General features: G+C 40.3%; 2 protein-coding genes across 2 annotated transcripts; both read right to left on the reverse strand.

The window, feature by feature from the left end:
- Positions 1 to 112: 112 nt before the first annotated feature.
- On the reverse strand, positions 113 to 7,061 carry LOC137606495 (uncharacterized). Its single transcript, XM_068331755.1, has 14 exons — positions 6,983 to 7,061; positions 5,876 to 6,000; positions 5,531 to 5,765; positions 5,108 to 5,398; positions 4,021 to 4,118; positions 3,871 to 3,932; positions 3,709 to 3,757; positions 3,493 to 3,518; positions 3,148 to 3,302; positions 2,944 to 3,063; positions 2,775 to 2,848; positions 2,625 to 2,692; positions 1,339 to 1,381; positions 113 to 237 (listed from the first exon to the last, which is right to left on the reverse strand). Exons 1-14 carry the CDS (start codon positions 7,059 to 7,061, stop codon positions 118 to 120), a joined length of 1,545 nt encoding a protein of 514 aa, XP_068187856.1. The 3' UTR covers positions 113 to 117.
- A 492-nt stretch (positions 7,062 to 7,553) lies between these two features.
- On the reverse strand, positions 7,554 to 21,246 carry LOC137606327 (four and a half LIM domains protein 1-like). Its single transcript, XM_068331539.1, has 6 exons — positions 21,125 to 21,246; positions 10,836 to 11,019; positions 10,574 to 10,748; positions 9,773 to 9,942; positions 9,347 to 9,533; positions 7,554 to 8,781 (listed from the first exon to the last, which is right to left on the reverse strand). The coding sequence occupies exons 2-6, from the start codon at positions 10,989 to 10,991 to the stop codon at positions 8,630 to 8,632; spliced, it is 840 nt and encodes a 279-aa protein (XP_068187640.1). The 5' UTR covers positions 10,992 to 11,019; positions 21,125 to 21,246; the 3' UTR covers positions 7,554 to 8,629.
- Positions 21,247 to 21,814: the final 568 nt, after the last annotated feature.

Here is a 21,814-nt window from a genome sequence, read left to right on the forward strand (position 1 = left end):
ATATCTTTTTTACTGCAATGGATGAATTCAAATGTAGAACGCCCCATATTGCCATAGATGCAGAGTGAGAAAGTAAATAAGCCTCATAAGTGGCTCTTTGTTGTGGTTGAGTCTCTCTCAAGGTCTTATTTTATATGTTTGACAGTACGTCTTCATGTACTTCCTGTTTTGTTGTTGTTCGAAGGGAAATTGTGTAGAGCTGCATGATCCATACCGGGAAACTCCGTATACAAACACCTGGAAAATAAAGTAATAATTTATAACTACAGCAAGCAGATACGTCAACACAAAACCACATTGTCCTCCTTCAAGGCATCTTTTAGTCTTCTAGTTTCTATTTTGTTTTTTACCTGTACCCAGAGAAAAAGGCTAACATTCTGCTGCAGAATCTGAATAGCTTCAAATGTTGAACTCCAATACAATAGATAAGAGTGTTGTAATGGAAGACTGACACCACTCCCACGTCTGTTCAGTAACTGAAAATTGAAAATCAATAGCAGGAGCTAGCATGCTCACTCCAGCACTAAATAAAACTTTCTATCAGCAAATATCACAAAGTGTGATCAGCAGATACCACACTTTGTGATATTTTCTGATAGAAACTTTGACATTCTTTGACTTCCAACATTATGGTATTGGTTCCTGAATTCTATATGAGTTTCCAAGTGAAAGATCCAACCCAATCATTTTGAGTGAGTCAGAGCTTGTATTTACACAACGGCAACCAACCCTCGTGAGTCACTTTGGACATTGTTGTCCACAAAGACTTAGGAGGGTAGTAAATAAAATTATGCCTGTCTCTGATATAATCTTGTTTTAGGTCACTTTTAAATTTGACCATTTTCTCCAATGTACACTCGTGTCCTGCCTGTACGAACGAAAGTCACCCAATATACAATACAGAACCCAATATGAACGTCTCATCCACAGGAAGAATGCTTTAACTGAAGATGACAACAATGAAAAATAATACATTTTCTAGCTTTCATACTTCAGCTGCTCAGTTAAATCAAGCAGTAAAAAGGTCATTCATTAACCGTAGGGGTAAAAATAGGAGTCAACCCTAGATTAGGAGTTACATGCTGTTACTATCGATCTGTGATCGTGTTGCTACGCAAGCAGCTGAGACTCCAGGAAGTCAGAACACCTGGCTGTTGGTCAGTCTATTACTAAATAAATATTGGTAATAATGCAAAAAAAAAAAAATTTCCCAAGATGTTTGACTATTATCAATGGTTGGTTAACATGGAGCTGCAGAACCAAACAGCTTTTACAGTCTCAAACTTACATGGCTGTTGTTTCATTTGCAACATGAAAAGTTTTTTAATCTTTACTCACCGCTTCAGACGCAGGGAGGTTTGACTTCAGTTCACCCAAATCTCTGAAAGGGATTTCAGTCACTAAATCAAACTGGTTACTTTGAAATAAAGTGAGTGAGTAGTTATGGAAACACACAGTGGTTGGCAAAAGTATTCATAACCACTGAACTCCACATTTTGTCACATTACATCCACAAACACAGATATATTTATCTGGAATTTCATATGAGAAACCAATACAGCGGTTCTGTGACGTCCTCAAAGTTTTGTTAAGAGAATACTGGGGAGTATACAGCTTCATGTAGTCTAAGTAACACACCAGACAGATCAGGGATAAAGTTGTAGAGATGTTTAAAACAGGGATAGGCTATAAAAGAGCTATACTATAAAAAGATTTCCCAAGCTTTGAACGTTTTATTGTGCACTGTTCAATCCATGTTCTGGAAATGGAAAGAGTATGGCACAACTGTGAACCCACCAAGACGCGGCTGTCTACCTAAACTTACAGGCTGAACAAGCCTGAATAGGAAAGTGGCTAGAAGAAAGCTGTTGTTAAAGGAAAACTATAAGAAATCCTGTTTACACAGAAGGAGGACACAGCAAACATGTGGAAGAAGAAGCTCTGAATACACTCTGAATACACCATCCCCTCTGATAAACGTGGTGGTGGTGCATTATGCTCTGAGGGCGCTTCTCCTCAGCATGGACAGGGAAGATGGATGAAGTCAAACAGAGAGCAATAGAAAGACAACCTGATGCAGTCTGCAAAAGACTTGAGACTGCAGTGGAGGTTCACCTTCCCTGAGGACTATGACTTTATACATAAAGCCAGGGCTACAAAGGAATGGTTTAAGCATATTTACGTGTCAGTCAAAGCCCAGACCTAAAACTAATTGAGATTCTGTGGCATAATATGAAATCTTACATTCACAAATGTGCTCCATCTCAAGTGACAAAAGTTTCAGCTGTTTTGCAATGAAGAATGGACAAAATTTTCAGTCTCTAGATTCAAAACAGGTAGAGACATACAAAACACTTGCAGCTATAACTGCAGCAAAAGGCAGTTCTGCAAAAGTATTGATTCGGAGGGGTTGAATACATTTACACATTTTTCAGTTTTTTTATTTGTACAACAATTTGAAAATCAAATGGAATTTTTTGGGGAAACAATTTTGTGCCACTTTGTGCTGATCTTTCACATAAAAATACCAACAACAAAAAAAAGTATTTATTTGTAGTGGTAACATGACAATATGTGAAAAATTTCAATGAACACTTTTGCAAGCCAACTGCGTCACACTCTACCTGTGAGCTCTGGGGAGCAGCTGGAGGTCCAGTAGTGTCATCATGTCATCGGGCAGGGTGGAGTTGAGCTGCGATGTCAGAAGTCACATTAAACCCCCATGAAGTCACATATTTAAACTGTTTAAACTGAAGGAGCTATACCAAACATACCCAGGATGAAATAGTCTGTTGAGCATCACAGTCTCCTGTTATGGAAACATTCACGTGAACCTCGAAATACAGATCTGCACAGGGAGATGAAACTAAACAGTAACTATCTGTAACTGGGGTTAAACACACACAATAATCCATTTCTTTGTCTATAAATAATCCAACTGACTAGAGAGATTTGCAGAACTGGTGGAGGAAATGGTTGTTGTAGTGTGAAATGTTGCTGTTGTAGCTGAAGAGGGCTCTGTCACCACATCACCAGGGCTGATGGTGGCATCGTTGAAAGTTTCTGGAAACCAAAAAAAGATTAAGATCAACCAGCTTTTTTTTTTTTTTGTCGAGGCACATAAAAGTAATAAAACCCTTTTCTTACCGACAGGCGTGGTTTGTATGCTCGGTGCATCAGCTTGTAGCTTCAGCAGGCGGCTGGGCTGGACGTAAGGCGCGCTGAGCCTCAGCAGCATCTCATTTTGAACAGCAGCCACATCCAAACTGGGGATCACAGTTACATGAACCAGGCAGCTGAACCTAAGGGGGAGACACTGTTTTCAATCTGCTGCAGTAGTTCCACTCATTTCAGCTGGTGATTCTCAAAAGTAATAATAAAAAAAGTTAATTTATGTTTTAATTGATCCTGCATCCCATAGTTGATCACCTGATTAGCCAACCATGACTGAATGCTTGAAACACAGAAAATCAAAAGTGTGTATTATGTTACCTTTTAGGAGGGACAATCCACCAAACCTGGAGAATTAAAAACCCACAGATTACAAAGGTAGATTTGAAACAGAATTTACCTTTATTATAGTAAAATACTTGTAATATGAAATCATAAACTTGAAATCCCGACAGTTTAAAGCAAATCCAGTTCCATTAACACATGCTCCACTACAACCGTATCATCAGCAGCTCTGACTGTCATGTGTTTGCTCACCTGTCTGTCTTCTTGTGATGTTGTTTCCACGCTGTCCTCTGCACTGGATCTACATCAAACATCACACGGTCATAAACTAAACACAGACGGAGACTGACATTCATAGGCAGTTTATTACCAGACTGCACAAATTTGTTGTTGTAAAGATGGTTCTTCTCATACCTGATCACTTCAAACACAGACACTTTGTGCAAATACATGCTGGCGGGCAGAACCTCTCTGAGCTATAAGAACAACAAACAACATTTAAAAGCACTGAGATTTACTGCTGGACATCTTTATTTGCATTGTTTGTTTGTTTGTTCCTCTTACCCAACGGTGTGCGATGTCTCTGACCGTGTAGGGCTCAGTCTTGTTCCCATCATAACAGAAAATGTCAAACATCAGATTCACTCTGTAGGTGGACCACTCTGCACACCGGCCAAAGGGAATGGAGAGTATAGATCACCATTAAGTACACAGTACACAGATATACATAAACAATTAAAACACGCAACAATACATTTAGGTCCAGCAGCAGTTTTCAAACATTTTTTTTGCATAAAATTTATTTTATGCTCTATTGTCCATGATTTACACTAAATCATCATTACGTATGGAAAATCAATCGTATACTGAAGTCATTGTGTTCTAGAACCACTAGGGGTTTGGGGCCCGGAAAGTAGTCGGTTCCAGATCAGCACAGACTTCATGATGGACAGGTAACTGGAGAGGTGTCAGTTTAGGGCCCTTGAAAAAGGCTCCAACCCCCTGAAACTGCTCCTAGCATCACGCATGCCTTGTACGGGACTTGATGTTTTCAAAATTCAAAATTTGATCCTCTTTTCCAAACAATATTTTCAATCAAACAAGACTGAAGGCTTTAAGGGTCCATCATGTAGGACTGAGTCATATCTAGCAGATCTCATGGAGGCGGCTACAAACACCAGAAGCCCTCTGAATAGTCAGAGTTTGGTTCAACTTTTCTGGACTCAACTCAACAGTAGATACAAAAGGGTCCTACACACTTTGAGTTAGCATCAGGTTTAAGGCTAAATTAAAAGCAGTTTCCATGAAGCAGAAAAGTTTGATGGCCATGCAGTCAATACTTCTGATTGTAAAGTTCTAACAGTAGGGCTTCCGTATTTACCTACGTGACAAAAAGACGGGGGTCAATATTTAATCCGATGGTCAAGGACAAACAGGAAACTAAACGTAATCCCAACAAGCTGTAAAACGCTTTATGAACCAGATAAACCGCCAACTGTGTAAAAGTCACTGACTGAATGACTACTGGGGCTCTCATGTGACTGTTGAAAATGCAGAAATCCCAGGTGCTGATGAAAATGTTTGAAAGCAACAAAAAAAAAGGGAAAACATTCTAAAATATTCAATCAAAAGATGTTTTCGGTGGACTCACCACAGTGAAGGCTGGGATCCGGCAGAGGAGCACAGGACTTGGTATTCCAGTCACCTCTCTGCCATCTTATCAGCTCCCCCTCTGTACATCTCAGGGAGGTCACTTGTTGTTCGCTGCGTTCTCGCCCCCACAGCCGAAACAGAGATAATTTTCCCGGCAAAAGGGTAAATGGATTAATGAGGATAATCCCATTGACCAGAAAATGCTCTGCACCCAGGGTGAGGGTTCCATTTGGGGCCAGTTTGCTGCAGGGTGAGGACGAGATGAGGGGAGCCGTATCTTTACCTTGAGCTAAAAGAGAAGACTATTCATATTAATACATTATAGTATACTGCAGCATTTATAATTATTCTTGGCACTTTATTTGTTTAAATCTTACATAAAAACTGAGATCAGAAACCTGGTTGTCGTCATTTAACACACCTGACATGATGTTCTCTGGCACACCATCGATGTACAGGACAGGTCTGTCTTTATCACACGTCCAGGTCAGACACAGCGAGTACCAGCGTGAAACATTGAAGTTGATCGGATTGGTCGTCCACTCCATTCCAAAAATCCAGACCACTATACGACCACTCATTCCTCCCAAGCCCAGTTCGGCATACGGAGCCTCAGGGTGACGGTATATGAAGGCCGTCCATAAGGAAGCCTTGGCCTAGATAAGGTCAATGATGGCGTGGTACATGACGTACGTACATAACACATCAAACTCAGCAGAACACAGTCCAATAAGTAGTTATAGGAAAGCAGGTTTGTCACGAGTACCTCTAACTTCAAGTCAAAGCAGAGCGTGAGCTCCCGTAGGGCTGGAATGGAGACCTGAGGCTGGAGTTTCCAGTATCTGCAGTCAGCAAAGTCAGCCACTTTCCCCCATAGGCTGGACCAGGGGCCTGACAGACACGAGCACCACAGAATAAACCATTAACATACAGTAACAGTATGTAGAGCGCTGAGGGGGAACGGTGTTGTAAAGTCTGTGTAGATTAGAAGGTGGAACTGAAAGCTTTTCCAGGGTCGTCATCTTATGCTGTGGAGTCTGATGGATGTCAAGGTGTTTACGACACGTCCACTAGGGTGAATAACATGCTTTTGAGCTTCCCACTGACAAAAAATGATTTTAAGTGAAAAAACATTCAAACGTTGTCGACTGAAGAGACCGCTACGCATGAAGGGGTTGAAATTCTGGCGTTGTTTGTGCAATGCTTAATCAGTACATCATCTTTAAGTGTAGGATAATGTAGGTATTTGCAAAACGGCTCTAATTGGGTTTTGAGTCCAATTAGATCTGTTTTGTAAATATCATACACCTAAAGATGATGTACTGATTCAGTATTACTGCTATTGTTGCTATTAAAAATCATGTTATATCCTTACTTCAGGTACTAAACTATTTTAGTCATATATTTAATTAAATTACTTACTTGGTTACATTTATGTGTCATTCCTTTTATTTGCTTCCCTGAAACATTTTGCAGATTATCTGCAGTTTGATTTGTTACACCATGTAAAACTGATATTTAATTTAGATGTAGAAAAGGAACATGGGATGCTTTTATTTGGTAAATGATGATTGTACCATTTATAATTTGGTGTCAGTTGCTTTGATCAATAAAAATTTGAATTTCCATTTAAAGCTGGAATTTTAAACGTAATGAAAGGAGATGACAAAGATAAGTTTGGTTGTCTTAAAATCATTTAAATACTCTTATTTCTTGACTATTTATCAACACTGCAACTGTTTCATAGAACTTTGTTCATCCTTGTAAGATAATGAGAGTAACATGCAAGTCAAATGATTTTCTAATTGTAAATCGTTATGAATCCACATTATTGTCATTCCCAAAATGTTATCCATTGAATCCTTTTTCTTACCTCTTTCCTTCATGGCAACAGGATCGCTCAGCAGAGACAGAGTGATGTACACATTCAGAAGTTTTTGAACAAAAATCATCTTGTCTGGAAAAAAAATCTCCTTGGTATTTTTCAGTAAGAAAATATGTGTGCATCAACCGAATAAAGCAAAATCAGAGCGGCGACCCTTCAGTCTCAAACGGACTCTGACACAGACGAGAATATGAACCACACACCTGCCTCTGCAAACAGATGTGGGACGGCTGTGTGATGAGCTCTGGCCAGTGTTGTTGCTGTGATTGGTCACTTGTATGATTATGTGCACATAAACCTGTGTGCGGGTGAGAGAATGAGACTGCAGTCAAAGAAAGAAGCAGGAATGAAAGAAAATGCATTTCTAGATCTGGAGTACCGTCACCCCAAAAACCAAAATCAGACTTCTGTACATGGTGGATTTTAGCAAACATTCTGTGAAGTTCAATAACTCTATCAATGTCATTAAAGCCAACCTTTACCCCTATTTATGTGTAACATGACAAACAGCACACTTTAAAATCAATCAACAATTTATCAAGAGAAACAAGCACAACACTTAATTTTGCAGGTTTATTTCAGTTTAGCAACACATCAGAGCATACACTTTGTATATATTCCAAGTTAATATTTAAAGTTGCTCTTTCCTTGGAGGCAAAGTAGTTACGAAAAGTGCATAAAAATATGTTTACTAAAAACATACAAGCGCTGCAATCCCTGCATTTAACAATAACAAATATTAGGGCTGTGTGTTGGCAAGAATCCATACGACACATATCACAATATGCGGTTACAATTTAAGAAATTGTGATATTGTGTGCAAGGTTTATTGTTTCACAGGCCTGTGGCTTTTGACACTAGCAATATATAGCCACTTCCATTCTCAGTTGATACCCTTACAATAGAGGTAATTACTGAATACAGATTACAACATTGCAACCTAGTGGTGGGAGGCTGAAATGCAAGCTAAAATGAATCAGTCACAAATTCTGTGTCACTCAATCCTTATTTTGTGATATCCCTAAAATATGTCATGTTGGTAATTAAAAAAGTTATTGGTCATAAGAAAATATCATTTTTAAATATAAAAGCAAGGCATCAATGATACTGACATAGCATTTTTTGTATTTTCTTTTTATTAACACTGCTGCAAGGTTCAAGCACTGCATTGTTTCTTTTGAAAAATGAATGACCGCTTCTACCTTTATGCTAACTCTTAAGCGTACGCAACAGTAGAACAAAATGACTCTCAGACATCCCTTTAGAAATTGCAACTCTTTCAGCATGTAATTAGACCTCAATTACTTCAGCTGATCATATTCACTAGCGGTACATCCCTTTGTACGTTTATCATTTACGTGACACAAGGCTCACAGAAAACGGCCAGACCTACTTGCTATTTATTATCTGACACGTATGTATTAATATATTTTTCATTTCCACTAATCAGCACCTTTTATGTTTTAATGTTATTATGCAGCATCAGAAAATACAGTCAACAGTGGACACAAATGTTCCCATCATTGAGTAGAATATCTCCCAAAACCCATACTAATATCAAACATGTTATTGAAATGGAGCTACGGGTCTTGACATAAAAAAGACGTTGTTAAACAGCGATCAGGCTCTCCTTGTCTACTTTTCTCCACAGCTGGGGCAGAGGATGTCTCTCCCCTTGGTTACGAAGCGCTTGTTGGACAGGCTGAGGGAGCACCTCTTACAATTGAAGCAGTATTCATGCCAGGAGTTGCCCTCATAGTTCACCACGTTCACTCCTTTACCAAAACCTAAGAGGACAGGAGATGATAGGAGTCAGAGACTGATGAGAAGACCTAGAAACACTTTGGAACCTCATTCTATCGGTCAGTTCTTGGCAACCTGGTCACTAATGAACAAGTGGGATGATTTGGGTGTCTGTACTTCACATGATACTTAGTCTTTTACCTGTTTTCAAATACAAACAAATACATGGTAAATACATTCATTTGAATACAATCATTCTGTGAAATACCAACCAAAATGTGTTGTCTGAAACGATAAAAATCATCCAGATAAGTTTTTGTCTGCCCGTTTGTATCCAAATCAACATTTACGTCATCAGGAAACTATATTGTTTCCCACAGCCGTATATCTGATCTGAATATCAATCTGTCATTTGCCCCACGTTTCCTGGATCTAGTGTTACACTGTAAATGCACGATGGAGTGAACGCTCACGGGTCATAAACCTGGGAATCTGTTCCGTTTGTCCCATCCGTCCAGCTACACGAGTATAGATGAGACAAAACTGGGCTGGGCCTCTTCTTTTATTTCTATTTGACCGATATTAACTGGGATGTGAAGTTAAACCAACCGGTGATGGGCTTTTGGCAGCCGCTGCATTTCTTTGCCACACAGCTCTTGTAGCAATCAACACAGAAGACCTGATCCTGGTGGTTGGTGAAACCGGACCCGGCCAGAGGCTTTGAGCAGGAGCTGCACACGAAGCAGTGGCCATGCCATGGCTGGTCCTGGTAGCTCACTCCTCCAGAGTTGATGGGCTGAAAGTTTATGAAAGCTATTTTATTGTCTTCAATGCAACACAGTAATCTGTATCATAAAAGACGTATTTCACGTGTCGCTCAAACGTAAACCATGATCTACCTTTGTGCAGCAATCTCTAATTAAACCTGACTCCCCTACAGAAGTCTATATTACACCTTTGACGCTCAGGTCTTAGCTCATGCTTTTAGAGGTCAGAGGAAGGTCTGCCTGGCCCTACTTGAAAAGAAATACTAACCTTTTTGCAGCTGACGCAATGTTTGGCAAACTTCCTGTCATAACAAGGGCTGCAGTAAACATCACTTCCTTTGGAGAGGAAGCTCTGTGATCCTATTGGTCGTTTACAGTTGAAGCAGGTGAAGCAGTCGTCATGCCAGGAGTTCCCTTTGTACTCCACGCTCTCTGTGCCTGCAGAAGATGACAGGTGGAGCAAACAGGTTGGAGAATGTACAATTAGGGAAAACCGGCTCTCGGCTCTGAAATACAAAGCTAAACACGAGAATTAGAATACAGTCAAACTAAGCAGTGGGGGGGGTTTATAATTGAGATTTTGTTAAAGTTGTGGATGAAGTGTCGTTTTTTTGTATTTGATGATGTAAAGTGAAGAATTTAGAGGTTAGGTTAAATAAATTAAGCATCTTGAGCGGATTCAAGGTTTTCAACATCTTATAAACGTAAGAATCTTGAAATGAATCATCAGTTTCAGTCTTAAATTCAGCTGAATTTTAATTAAAGAAAAGGTTTGCAAAGTGGTCTTAAAGTGATTGGTACGTTTTCAGACAGTGGAATGACCCCGTTTTGAAATGGAGAACAGGTTCACCTCCCCCCGAGCCTTCTTGGCTCTGGATGCTCATCAGCAAACAGTACTTGTGAGGAACGGAAAGACTACCGACACTAGAGGTTTAAACATCCTTGTGAATAGTGTCACAGGTTACATAGCTTTTTAATGACATAATTTTATTGCTTGCATAAGTTTACGTGAGCTAAATTCCAAAAGCCACAACAGTACAACCAAAAACTTTTAAACTGATTGACTTACCGGCCAGAATTGGTTTGTAACATCCGTGGCAGCGAGGAGCATCCTCCCTGGAGCAGCACTTCCCACACATGATGCGGTCATCCTTGGTGCTGAAGGGCTCCTTCGCCAGAGGTTTGTAACACTTTGCACAACGGAAACACTCCTCGTGCCAATACCGGCCCTTATGGCTGAGCTCCTGATGGAGGAATGAGGGTGAGTTCGATCAGAAGTATGAGGGGAAATACAGGAGTTCCACAGACTCAGCTGTGAAAAGGTGACACACCTTGGATTCCACGGGAATGGGTCGGTGGCACTCGGCGCAGGAGTTGGCGCAGAACTTGGTGTGACAGCGGACACACACTGGCTTGCCTTCGTTGCGGACGAACCGCTTTCCCCCGAGGTCTTCTCGACAGTAGAAACAGCGTGTGCCATCCGCCATCGTCACTCATGGAAGAGACTCACTAACACTAATGAAACAGGAAGAGAAGCAGAAGTGAAATGCTAATTATTAGATGGTCTTTTTTTATGCTTCTTGGGTCCAAACAAATTTTTTAAGGAAGTATTTATGAGGATATAATTGAATCTTTTCATCTTGTAGTAAAAGACAAGATGAAAAGACTGTGACGTACATAAATAACAAAGATTTATGAAAAGTATAATTAATACAAAGGAAACATGAAGAATGGAACAGATATAGCATACCATGGCAAAGTTGGACAAGGTTTTATGTCTTCTTTACAACACAAAGGCACCACAAGGGGCTGCTGTTGGTTTTGGGTGAAAATGACTTGAAATCAAGACAGAGATCAGAATCCGAAGAATTAAACGTTTGGTCAAATTACCAAACAATAGAATTGTTTGAATGTCATGAAAATGTAGATTTTATTGTTTCACATAAACTCTTGATTGGACAACACACTTCTCAAAAACAAAAAGTGCTCCATAAAAAATCCATCTATGACCGAGACATGACCACAAGGAGGCGCTGCTGACTTGCATTTGCTGGATATTTTTGGAGGCATTCATGATGCAGCTGCAGATGAATGATGAGATGCATTCATTCTGATGATGAATAGTACAAAAGAATTTGTGTTGTGCAAGAGGGAGGCAACCAGGTGCACACACCTACATTTGTGTGTGTGCACCTGTGTTTTTTGTTCTGTGTGTCACATGACCCTTCTAGCCTACATCTTATCTGTGGCCCATAAAACAACTCAACTGATAACTTTGACAGAAAAGCTGTCTGAGAGGCAGACTAGGCTCAGATAAGTTCAAATAAGTCGAACTACGCTCATGTGACGTCTACAGATAAGATTTTAAATCTTGTATTTTAATACAGCACATAATCATGATAAAAATAGCCAACCAAAATCACTGGTGATGGCCATTGATCACGGGACTGAATTACAGGGTGAGCTTCTCAGATGGCAAATTATATACAACATGGCAGCTAAAGCAGGACCACATAAACACACATAGGGAGGAAGACACGTCTGTTCATCGACTCGATTCCCTCCTCAGGCTCACGCTGGCCAACTACCAGGAATTGTCTTGTGAGTGTGAGTGAGGTGAACATATGAAGGAATGTCTGGCATAAAAATGTAATGAGATTTGGAGCGTTGACAAAGCTCTGGCACAACTTCCTCATGCGAACAAACGCACACTTCACCTCCTTACATGGACCACTCCCTCGTAGACCAAGTGTTTTTTCCTCCCGGCTGGAGCAGCACATCAGCACATTCATTATAAGGTTCTGGTTCCACATTAGATAACATTTTCATTGTGTTTGTCGATTAGTATTTGGTCATAAACCAAAGTATTGGCTAATGTTATGATGTCATGTGATCAGAAGTCATCCTCTTGGGACCATAACTCTACAATTCTTGCCAATCTGTCTCAAGCATGAATATTTTAGTCTGGAATGCAGTGAAAGCTGGCGGAAATATTTCCTGATGGGGCTCTGATGTGTCCTATCAATTTCAGCAAACATCCCAGTTTCGTTTAAACACAAATAAGACACACAATAGTACTTTGTAGTTAAATAATGACCTCTCACTCCAAACACACATCAGATTGCAGTGATGTCTATTGGCTCCCCTTTAGTCAGAGTAAATATAGAGCCCAGAGCAAACAGTTCCAACTTCACCCGAGCCTGGAGCCACTTTATGGTGACAAAATAATCCTCCCCTCTGGTCTGTGATTTGGCTTATTTAAATGCTATTCCATTGTCACCTGAATCAGTCGTTGCCTAAACAGCGTTGGAATCCCACTGCTGGGGGTGATTTTTATGTCACCCACAGAATACAGAAGAGAGAAAGTTGAGATATTTTGCAGATTATTTCTTTCATATTCTATGTGCATGTCACTGTTCCATTCCATGTTTCAAATAGTTATTAACAGTGTAATTTATTATTATGATTTGATTATGATAATACTAATACTGACCTCACTCTTCAAGTCTCCAATCACACCGTACTAACTAAACTTCTTCCCTGGAGTCTCTGTGCTCTATGTTCTCCCAGGTTTTTCTCAGGTTCACCCCTCATCAGCCCATCTGCTATGGACCTGCTCTTCCCATCCCACCAGTACCACCCCTAACCTAATTATCGGCTGGGGTCCGGCTTCCTTTTTCCTCCGCGCCACCATACTGTTCCACCCCTCATCCGCCCATCCGCTGTGGACCATCTGCTGTGGACCTACACCTCCCAAACAACAGTATCACCCCTCACCTATCCATCGACTGGGGTCCTGCTGCCTGTCTTCCTTGGTGTCATCTTACTTTTCCACCCCTCATCCGCCCAGCCGCCGTGGACCTTCCTCTGTGGACCTGCACCTTCGAGCCCACCAGTATCACCCCCATCTCTCCATGTGCTGTGCACCTTATCCTCCAAGCCCACCAGTACCACCCCTCAACTATCCATCGGCTGGGGTCCTGCTTCCTTTCTTCCTCCGTGCCGCCATACAGTCATCCACGCAGCTGTAATTGTGCCTTGACTTTAGCAACCTTAACCATATTGATACTGTCTCTATCTGGCCTATCTGTCACTCTCTCTGTCTCTCTCTCTCTGATGCTGTTCTTGTCTTCCTTTGATTTCTTTTCCACCCAACCGGTTGAGGCGGATGGCCGCCCAAAAGAGTCTGGGTCCTGCCCGGAGTTTCTTCCTCATGGAGGGAGTTTTTCCCCGCCACTGTCGCTTATGCTTGCTCTGGAGGGTTCAGTTGGGTTTCTCTGTCTGTTAAAGCGCTTTGAAATGTCTGCTGTCATGATTAAGCGCTATATAAATAAAACTTGATTGACTTGATACTGTACTAACGTTTTCTTGTCTTTTGCTGAGTGACTCAGGGAGGGAAGTGCCCTCTATTGCCCAGCCCCCACTCTTGGACTAACAGCAGTCCTCAGACCTAAAACTATGTTGCTTGTTTGAACTTATTTTTAAGTATCATTAGTAGCCCAAATATTCTTAAACAATGTGTTTTCACCAAAGGAAAGCAGTCAATGAAATGCTTTGTAATTACCCCAAAGGTATGCATCTTGTAATGTTTTGGTTCTCTTCTTTATTTTTAGACTTTTAGGTAGGAGTGAACAATCGTGGGGGGTGTGGGCTATTACATCTGCAAAAAGTGGATATAAAGCTTCTGACAAAAAAACATTTTTTTCCAATGATGAAAAAACTGTCAGCACTGATGGATATACAACATAGCAGTTTGGAAAAATAAAAACAACTTTTGATGCCAGAGAAAAGCCTCCACAGACACACTGGGAGCAAAATGTGACTCTTGGACTCTCCAAATAAGTAAAATCCCAAATGTTTAAAGAACATTTTCCATGGACTCTGATCAGGGAGGAAACAAATTCATTTTTGCAGTTTGCAGAATTATTTGGAAGAGTGATCTGAACAGACTTCCATCCGTTACAGAGACACAGGTCTGTTTGACAAGGTTAGAGGCAAACATTGATTAAGCAGATATTAATATCTGCCACAACAAAGGCAGATTTCAATAACTTAACTACTTTGCAGACGATAAGGCTGCAACCTAACGGTGACATCATGTGTAATGGACATACATCTTCCTCTTAGTAACCTGCTAACTCATGGCTTTTAAATAGAAAGCAGCAGTTGGTTTATTTGTTAACTGGGTGAGATTGTCATCTATCTCTACTGAAAAGACACTTAGAGAAGAAAAGTATTTCCTTCTTTCTGTAGACTGTGCCACAGCAGACAGAAGTACTTTTCCATGATTAGAGCAGCAGGAATAATGTTGGTTAGCAGTATCATGAGAGTATTATCTGATGGGACGCAAACAACGGCTGACAGGAAGTATCTACACAGGTTAGAACCAAATAAATCAGGCCGTGCTGACATCGAGCAGCTCTGAGGACAATGGTGCTGCTTGTTTTTGTGCCATAAAAATATTCTCTCTCTGTTGCGGCACGTACATCATACTCTCGTATCCAAGTTACTGAAACAAAACAGTGTTTGTTCACCATGGTAACAGTTAAATTATCATTTAAGCTGTGGCACAAAAAGTAGCTGAAAATAATGCTGCATATATACGTTTATGGGTGGCATTGGGGATGTAAATCTATATGTAGAGCTCTGCATCTGAAGAGCTGTGTAGTTTACACAAGGGTTTGGTAAGGTCATACAGTGGTGAACAGGTAAAGTTCAACACCGAGGCTAATCTCCATTTTACTTGTTATCAACAAATCAACTCAAATGGGAGTAAACGGTACACTTACTGGTGGCTATTTAAACTAGAATAGAGCTCAATGGCACGGGGGTATGAGCTCCAAAAATAAAATGCAGGGAAGTGTATGATGTAACATGCATGAGAGGAAAATTGTTCACACATTAAAAAACACATGAGGGATGAAAAAGCGGCAGCACAATAAAGAACCAGAGGGAACGAGGATGGGACAAACATGACCAAACTAAAACAGTCTGTTTGTTGGTATGTCTGCTCTGCCCTTACCACCATCTGTGTGTGTGTGTGTGTGTGTGTGTGTGTGTGTGTGTGTGTGTGTGTGTGTGTGTGTGTGTGTGTGTGTGTGTGTGTGTTGGCATGAGCTTATCACTGAAGAATGTAGTAGAAAACTGAGAAACAGGAAGCCTCCATCAGACTGGTATTGTTGGCACAGTACAGTAACACACACGCACGCACGCACGCACGCACGCACGCACGCACACACACACACACACACACACAAACACATAAACACACACACTAAATCCTCTGCCGCACTGCCTATTCCCTACAGGACTGTCATCAATCAATGATAGATATCAGTGCTGCCAATAAAATAGTTCCAAGTGACACTTCCTGATGGTTTGAAAATATATTTACTTTAAGGACCTGTGAAGTACAAATTAAAAATCACTTGTTTATTTTCATCATGAATTGCTGTCCAAATCCAAGTATTGATGTTTACTGGTATTTCCACAACCCTCCTGCATCTATTTATCCACGGCACATGTCCTCCCCATGGTTTAAAACATCAAGATAAGTAGCAAGTAAATGCAAAATGCTGTCATATCTTAGTGGATCAATTAAGACTGCAAGAATCTATTTCACTATAAAATCTCCAGTATAGCATTGTCACATTGCAAAATCTAAAATACTGTATTAAATTTCTGCTTACAGATGGCACAAAACCTCAGCATATTAAAAAGTGAAGAACTAGTGTGTTTATGGCATCTTTACTTTAAAAAAACATGTCAATGAACAGTTGGTGAATAAATCAATTTGTTAAATTTGCTTTATTGGCTGATTAAAATTAATTTTCATTATTATAGATATTTACAAAGTTACAAAGTCAAAGTATTGTTACATGTTTATATAAGCTTACATGGTGGCTGTTGCATCACCATTAGAAATATCAGCCCTCAGTGCCAGTTGATGATTCAGAGTCCTAAACTAAGAGGTAAGTGTACTAGTGATATGGACAAGCAGGTCTGATGTGCAAAAATTTCCACAGTGATGTTCCAGGAAGCGTTACAATAATGAAAATCCAGAATTAAAACCAAAGTTACCTCGGTAACCTCAAATCCTGCATCAGTAGCAAAGGTCTCAGGTCATACTATGTTCTTTGCAGTTAGTGCGTTCCAGGAACCACAAGCGATTGACGAATCCCCGATCGAGATCATGATCTATTTATCTTATTATTTACGTTTATAAACCCTCCCCATACTGATATTGAACCACCTTCTATCTGTATTACCTTGTCCCACATTCTGTTTAATCTAATTGTGTAAAACACTTTTGTGTCTCACGAAAGTCCGAGACTGACGGAACAGAGCGCACTTCTGGATGCCGTCAGCCAATAGAATGCGTGTACGGTATCATGTGACTGCCTACTAAAAATCCACAATGAGGTGGAGTTGAAATCGTTGATGTGTGAAGGTACAAGGGTGCACTGTATTACAAACTTGTCTTAATTTTTAAATTTATCTGTTGCTTTTTCGACTGTTTTCCCTTATGCTGATGATGCTCTGTAGTACACCTCTTTTGCTCGATGCATACAGAATCACCTTCATTGCTGCCCTGATCTGTAATCGCTGGACTGTGTTCTGTCTGAAGGCCCATTCAAGATAATAACTTCACTGTGAGTCATTTGATTCCTTGTTGAATAAAAAGGCAAGAACAGCTATTAAGATGTCTTTAGCTTCAAATCACTGAACTGCAGCAACATCAAGCCGGCAGCCTTTCCACCCACTCCAGTAACATTATCTCAGATAAACATTTGTACTCCAATCCATCCAACAAAAAAACTGTGTTGTTTAGTTCTGGTGAGCCACATTCCAGACAGTGGAATAACGCCGATACAACAGATTTGAAATGAGCAGAGTGATGAAGGAGCACACGTTCCACCAATGCTGGACAGATGGCTTTACCAGAAGCTGCTGGCAGACTGCATTTCAACCGACCTCACTTTGTCTGTTCCGTTTCCCTCGAACCACGACTTCTATTTCTGCATTCTTCATCTGTTCTTTCTTTTCCCTCACTTGGTTTGTGACTCAGTAGAGGAGAAAAAAAGACTTGAAACTTTCAGCACCAGCAGCGAAATATTGGTCTGTTGTTCTTCGAGGTTGTGTGTAATATTTGGGTAGCATTCTCTGACATTGGAACCACAATTGTTGTGTATACTGTACATAGCATATATGCTTAAAAAGACATTAAGGGACGGTAAAATCCTTATAGCATTCTAGTCCCTTTGAGAAAGTGGTCGGAACAAATTCCTAAAAGAAAAACAGTATTTTTCAACCACAATGCTGAATGAACACACATTCAAAGAGAAAACCAACATAGTCTAGTGCTTTTGTAATATGTTGGGCTTCTCCACACCAGAGCAGAAAAAACAGTCGAGAAATACCTTTACTCATTCACTGCTTCCATATGACTTCTGAAAATTTTCCCAGCTGAGATCTGGTAATTAAAACCTTACACATTTTTACCCGTCTGTCATTTTAATAAGTAAAAATCGAAGTGAAATATTGGGAAATGTACTCTCTTCCTGACAGCTACTTCAAATAATTGATGAATGTCTGTGTTTTCCACTGTCACACATTTTTGATACGATTTCTTTGGGAAATGGGAGGGATCACCCCCCCTTCGGTTTTTATATCTCTACATCTACTGAATCACATCCTTACTGAAGAGAAAAACAGAATGAATGTGTCCACACCAATGTCCCCTCTAATTTTTCATGTGTCTGGGCAAACACACAAGCGTCCTGAGCACACTGAAGACCACTATGAGCAATATCAGATGTGCACGCTGTCCAGTGATTGTAATGTATGCTGACTTAATTTTTAATTGGTAAGAATTATTAACTTGGCAATAACTCCAAAATATTTATTGTCCTTCTAATAGTAAATGTTTTACAGTATGGTTCTATCAAACTAAACTGCAAACAGCACTCTTTAATGAACTAGTATCCACTGGTTTCCTGGCAACCTCACGGTGACGGAAAGATTCCAGGAATTCACTGTTCCCTAAAACCCCCAATAAAACCACAAATTCTTATTTTTTACGCTTTAGTTATATATTATTAGTTATATATTATTATTATTAGTTAGTTACAGTATATATTATTTAGATGGATTGAACAAATGTTAAGGGGGTTCTTGATGCCTCTGGACGGAACCAGGCTAGCTAACCTTTCCCTCTTCATCATTTATGCTAAACTACAACCATCAATCATTTGTTGAAGTATTTCCAGTTTCTCAGTAACTACAAAGCATTCAGCGAGTGCATTCCTTACCCAGTGCCAGGATTGCTAAGACCTGAACAACTGGAAAATAGTTTCCAGGTTATGTCAGAACAAACCCTTGTAACAAATGTTAATCAGAGGTGTATCATCAATGACCTGAAAAAGACCAAGCACATTGATCCTGGAAACTTCCTCCTAGCATTTAGCATCCTGTTTCTATCATCAGCACTTATGAGTTACAGAACAACTGATGTTGCTACCCCTCTCTGATACAGCATTCAAACTCCCAGATCCAGATTATAATCCCTGCCCTGTGGTGGAACGCCATGAGCTGTCCACTCTTAAATGAAACCATGTCTGTAACATTTACCCTTTTTAATGTTAGAGCAGCTGCTGACCTGTTTGTCCCAGACAGAATACATCTGTTTTCTTCCCCACCTCCTCCATTTCACATACTGGGCAACACAAAAGCTTTGCCATCCACCGAGTGCTGCCAGTGATTTAAAACGCATCACAACATGCAGTTATGGCTGCAGGTCAAACATGACAGACAAGGCAAAGTTTCTCAATCAGAGAATGGAACTCTATGAAAGATTCCTGTTAAAGATTGTTCTAAAAATAAAGACTCTACAGAGATCTATGAAAATAAAAAAGTGTACTGAATTAGGCCTTCAATCCTCATAAAAGTGCAACAGGAAAACACAACATGGAGTTACCGTGATGTGAAGTCAGTTGGTTTTATGAGCCTGTGATAGGTTTTATGGGAATGAGCTCATGGTAATTTCTTTAACATGCAGAGTCAAGTCAGATGAAAACGTGTGTGTGTGTGTGTGTGTGTGTGTGCGTGCATGCGTGTGTGTGTGTACTTTTCATGACTATTAAATCAGTAACATTTACTAGTCTTGGGGCATCAGTGTTACTCCTGTTCCAGCTATGGAGGTGTTATTTCCCTTCACCTCCAGCATGACGTTTCCTTTCACCGTCTCTATTCTAGTCTTGTCTTGTACTGATTTTCATGTAACGTGACATTTTATCCCCAACCACAAACAAAGCACAGAAGAGGGAGATCAAGATTTTCTTTTTTGTCCAACCTTCAGTCTGTCATGTTTGGCTTCTGATGCATAACTCACTAACTTTCTACACACGATAACCAATGACCGGTGAGGTTGGCGGTTGTGTCCTGAAGTTGATTTTTTTCAATCTCTCATAAGATGTTTTTAATTTTTTTACAGAATAACTATGACATCATCTTACACATCATTTAGAAAGCCATTAAGGTAACAGACAATATTACATATTAAAAAAAATTTCTGTTTGTCTCCATAGTTACACATTGCCTATTGTCTCAATTTTTCAAACCAATTTGTCTCACATGAGGGTTTCTGGGGTAAAACAAAAAAAAAAAAGTATTTGTACTGCAGCTATCTTTGATATCTTGGTAATATTAGTCACTATTCACGGGTTGTTGTTGTTGTTGTTTTTTTTATTTCAACGCACAGACCTGCCTGTAGGTACTTGAATAACTCATAACTCTTTTTTTCACTTGTGTTGAGAAATCATGAGGATTCTTGTTGTAAATCAGATTAGTGTGTGTGTGTGTGTGTGTGTGTGTGTGTGTGTGTGTGTGTGTGTGTGTGTGTGTGTGTGTGTGTGTGTGTGTGTGTGTGTGTTTACTTGTGAATTTACTTGACAACCTCTTACGGAAAAACAACTGTTGTTTTAGTCTCTGAATAAACCACTTACACACACACACACACACACACACACACACACACACACACACACACACACACACACACACACAGGGAGACCTAGAAATGAAAAATAGCAGCGCAGGAATTTTAATTGACCTCTGTGCATTTTTGCCTCAGTGTTTCCATAACGGAGCGAAAAAATGGGAACTAACTAGAAACAGATTTTCAGAGTACAAGTCAGCATGTATGTAACTGTAGCTCTCACACACACACACACACACACACACACACACACACACACACACACACACACACACACACTTCAGCTAGCCAACGCCCCTTTCAACTCTGAGACTTGTTTCCTTTAAAATTCTTCTTCTGACATGAAAACACAAGATGCCGTGAATGAAGGACAGTCACGTGACGCGTGTGTAACGGAGCCGCCCGCGTGGGTGGTCGGCCGCGCGCTGGCTCCTCTGTGACATTAATGACTTCATCAACAGGACATTAATATTTAAACAACTTCGCGTAGTTTCCTAGTTGCAGTAAGCATCACAAACCTGTCCGCTAACTGCCCCCCCCCCCCCCCCCCCCAGTCAGCAGCGACTGGTCCGACCACCGTGAGCAGGTTAACCCCTGATGACCGCCTCTCGTCACTCGGCTTACCTGGTCTTGGCTGATGCCTGCTGGCGCGCGAGCGGAGCTCCGTGCTGACTGGACGCTCCGTCACTGGGACCCTCGCGCACATTGAGCGCTGCCTTGCGCGCATGCGTGGAATCGATGCCGAGCCACTTTCAAAATAAGAGCATGATCTGCCAGAGATCACTGAAGTTTAACTGATTACTATGCTGGTTGCCATGGAGTTATCCTGGCTGTTTTTACCATTAACTATGCTGGTTATTATAACGTTACTGTCCATTTCAGTATAGCTGAAAAAAGGACATAAAAGATATCAGCAAGTAAATTTTCAACAAACATCAATTATGTTTATTCTTTACAATGAGTAAATTGTTAACTTGGTAGCCAAACCTGTCAAAGTGTGACTGTGCATTAGATTTTGTTGAATGCACACCTTGTGAAGAACTAATCACTAATCCACGCAGAACAATAAACAAAAGTTGTTTAAGTTGGAATTTCCATCGTCACAAAGGTGAATCATGACTCCTCAGATAGTTTTGTCAGAAGAGGAAACCGTACTTGAGAACTTTTATGAAAAGATTTCTGAAGCATAAATAATTGATGGTAAATAAATCCAAAAACAAGTTTTAGCCTGATGCAGAGCAGAATGGGTTCACCGAGGTAATTACCAAACAGCATCAATCAAAACATTCATTTTCAACAATGATTTTATTCTCT

Source organism: Antennarius striatus, chromosome 13, assembly GCF_040054535.1.
Source record: "Antennarius striatus isolate MH-2024 chromosome 13, ASM4005453v1, whole genome shotgun sequence".
NCBI classification, from domain to species: Eukaryota; Metazoa; Chordata; class Actinopteri; order Lophiiformes; family Antennariidae; genus Antennarius; species Antennarius striatus.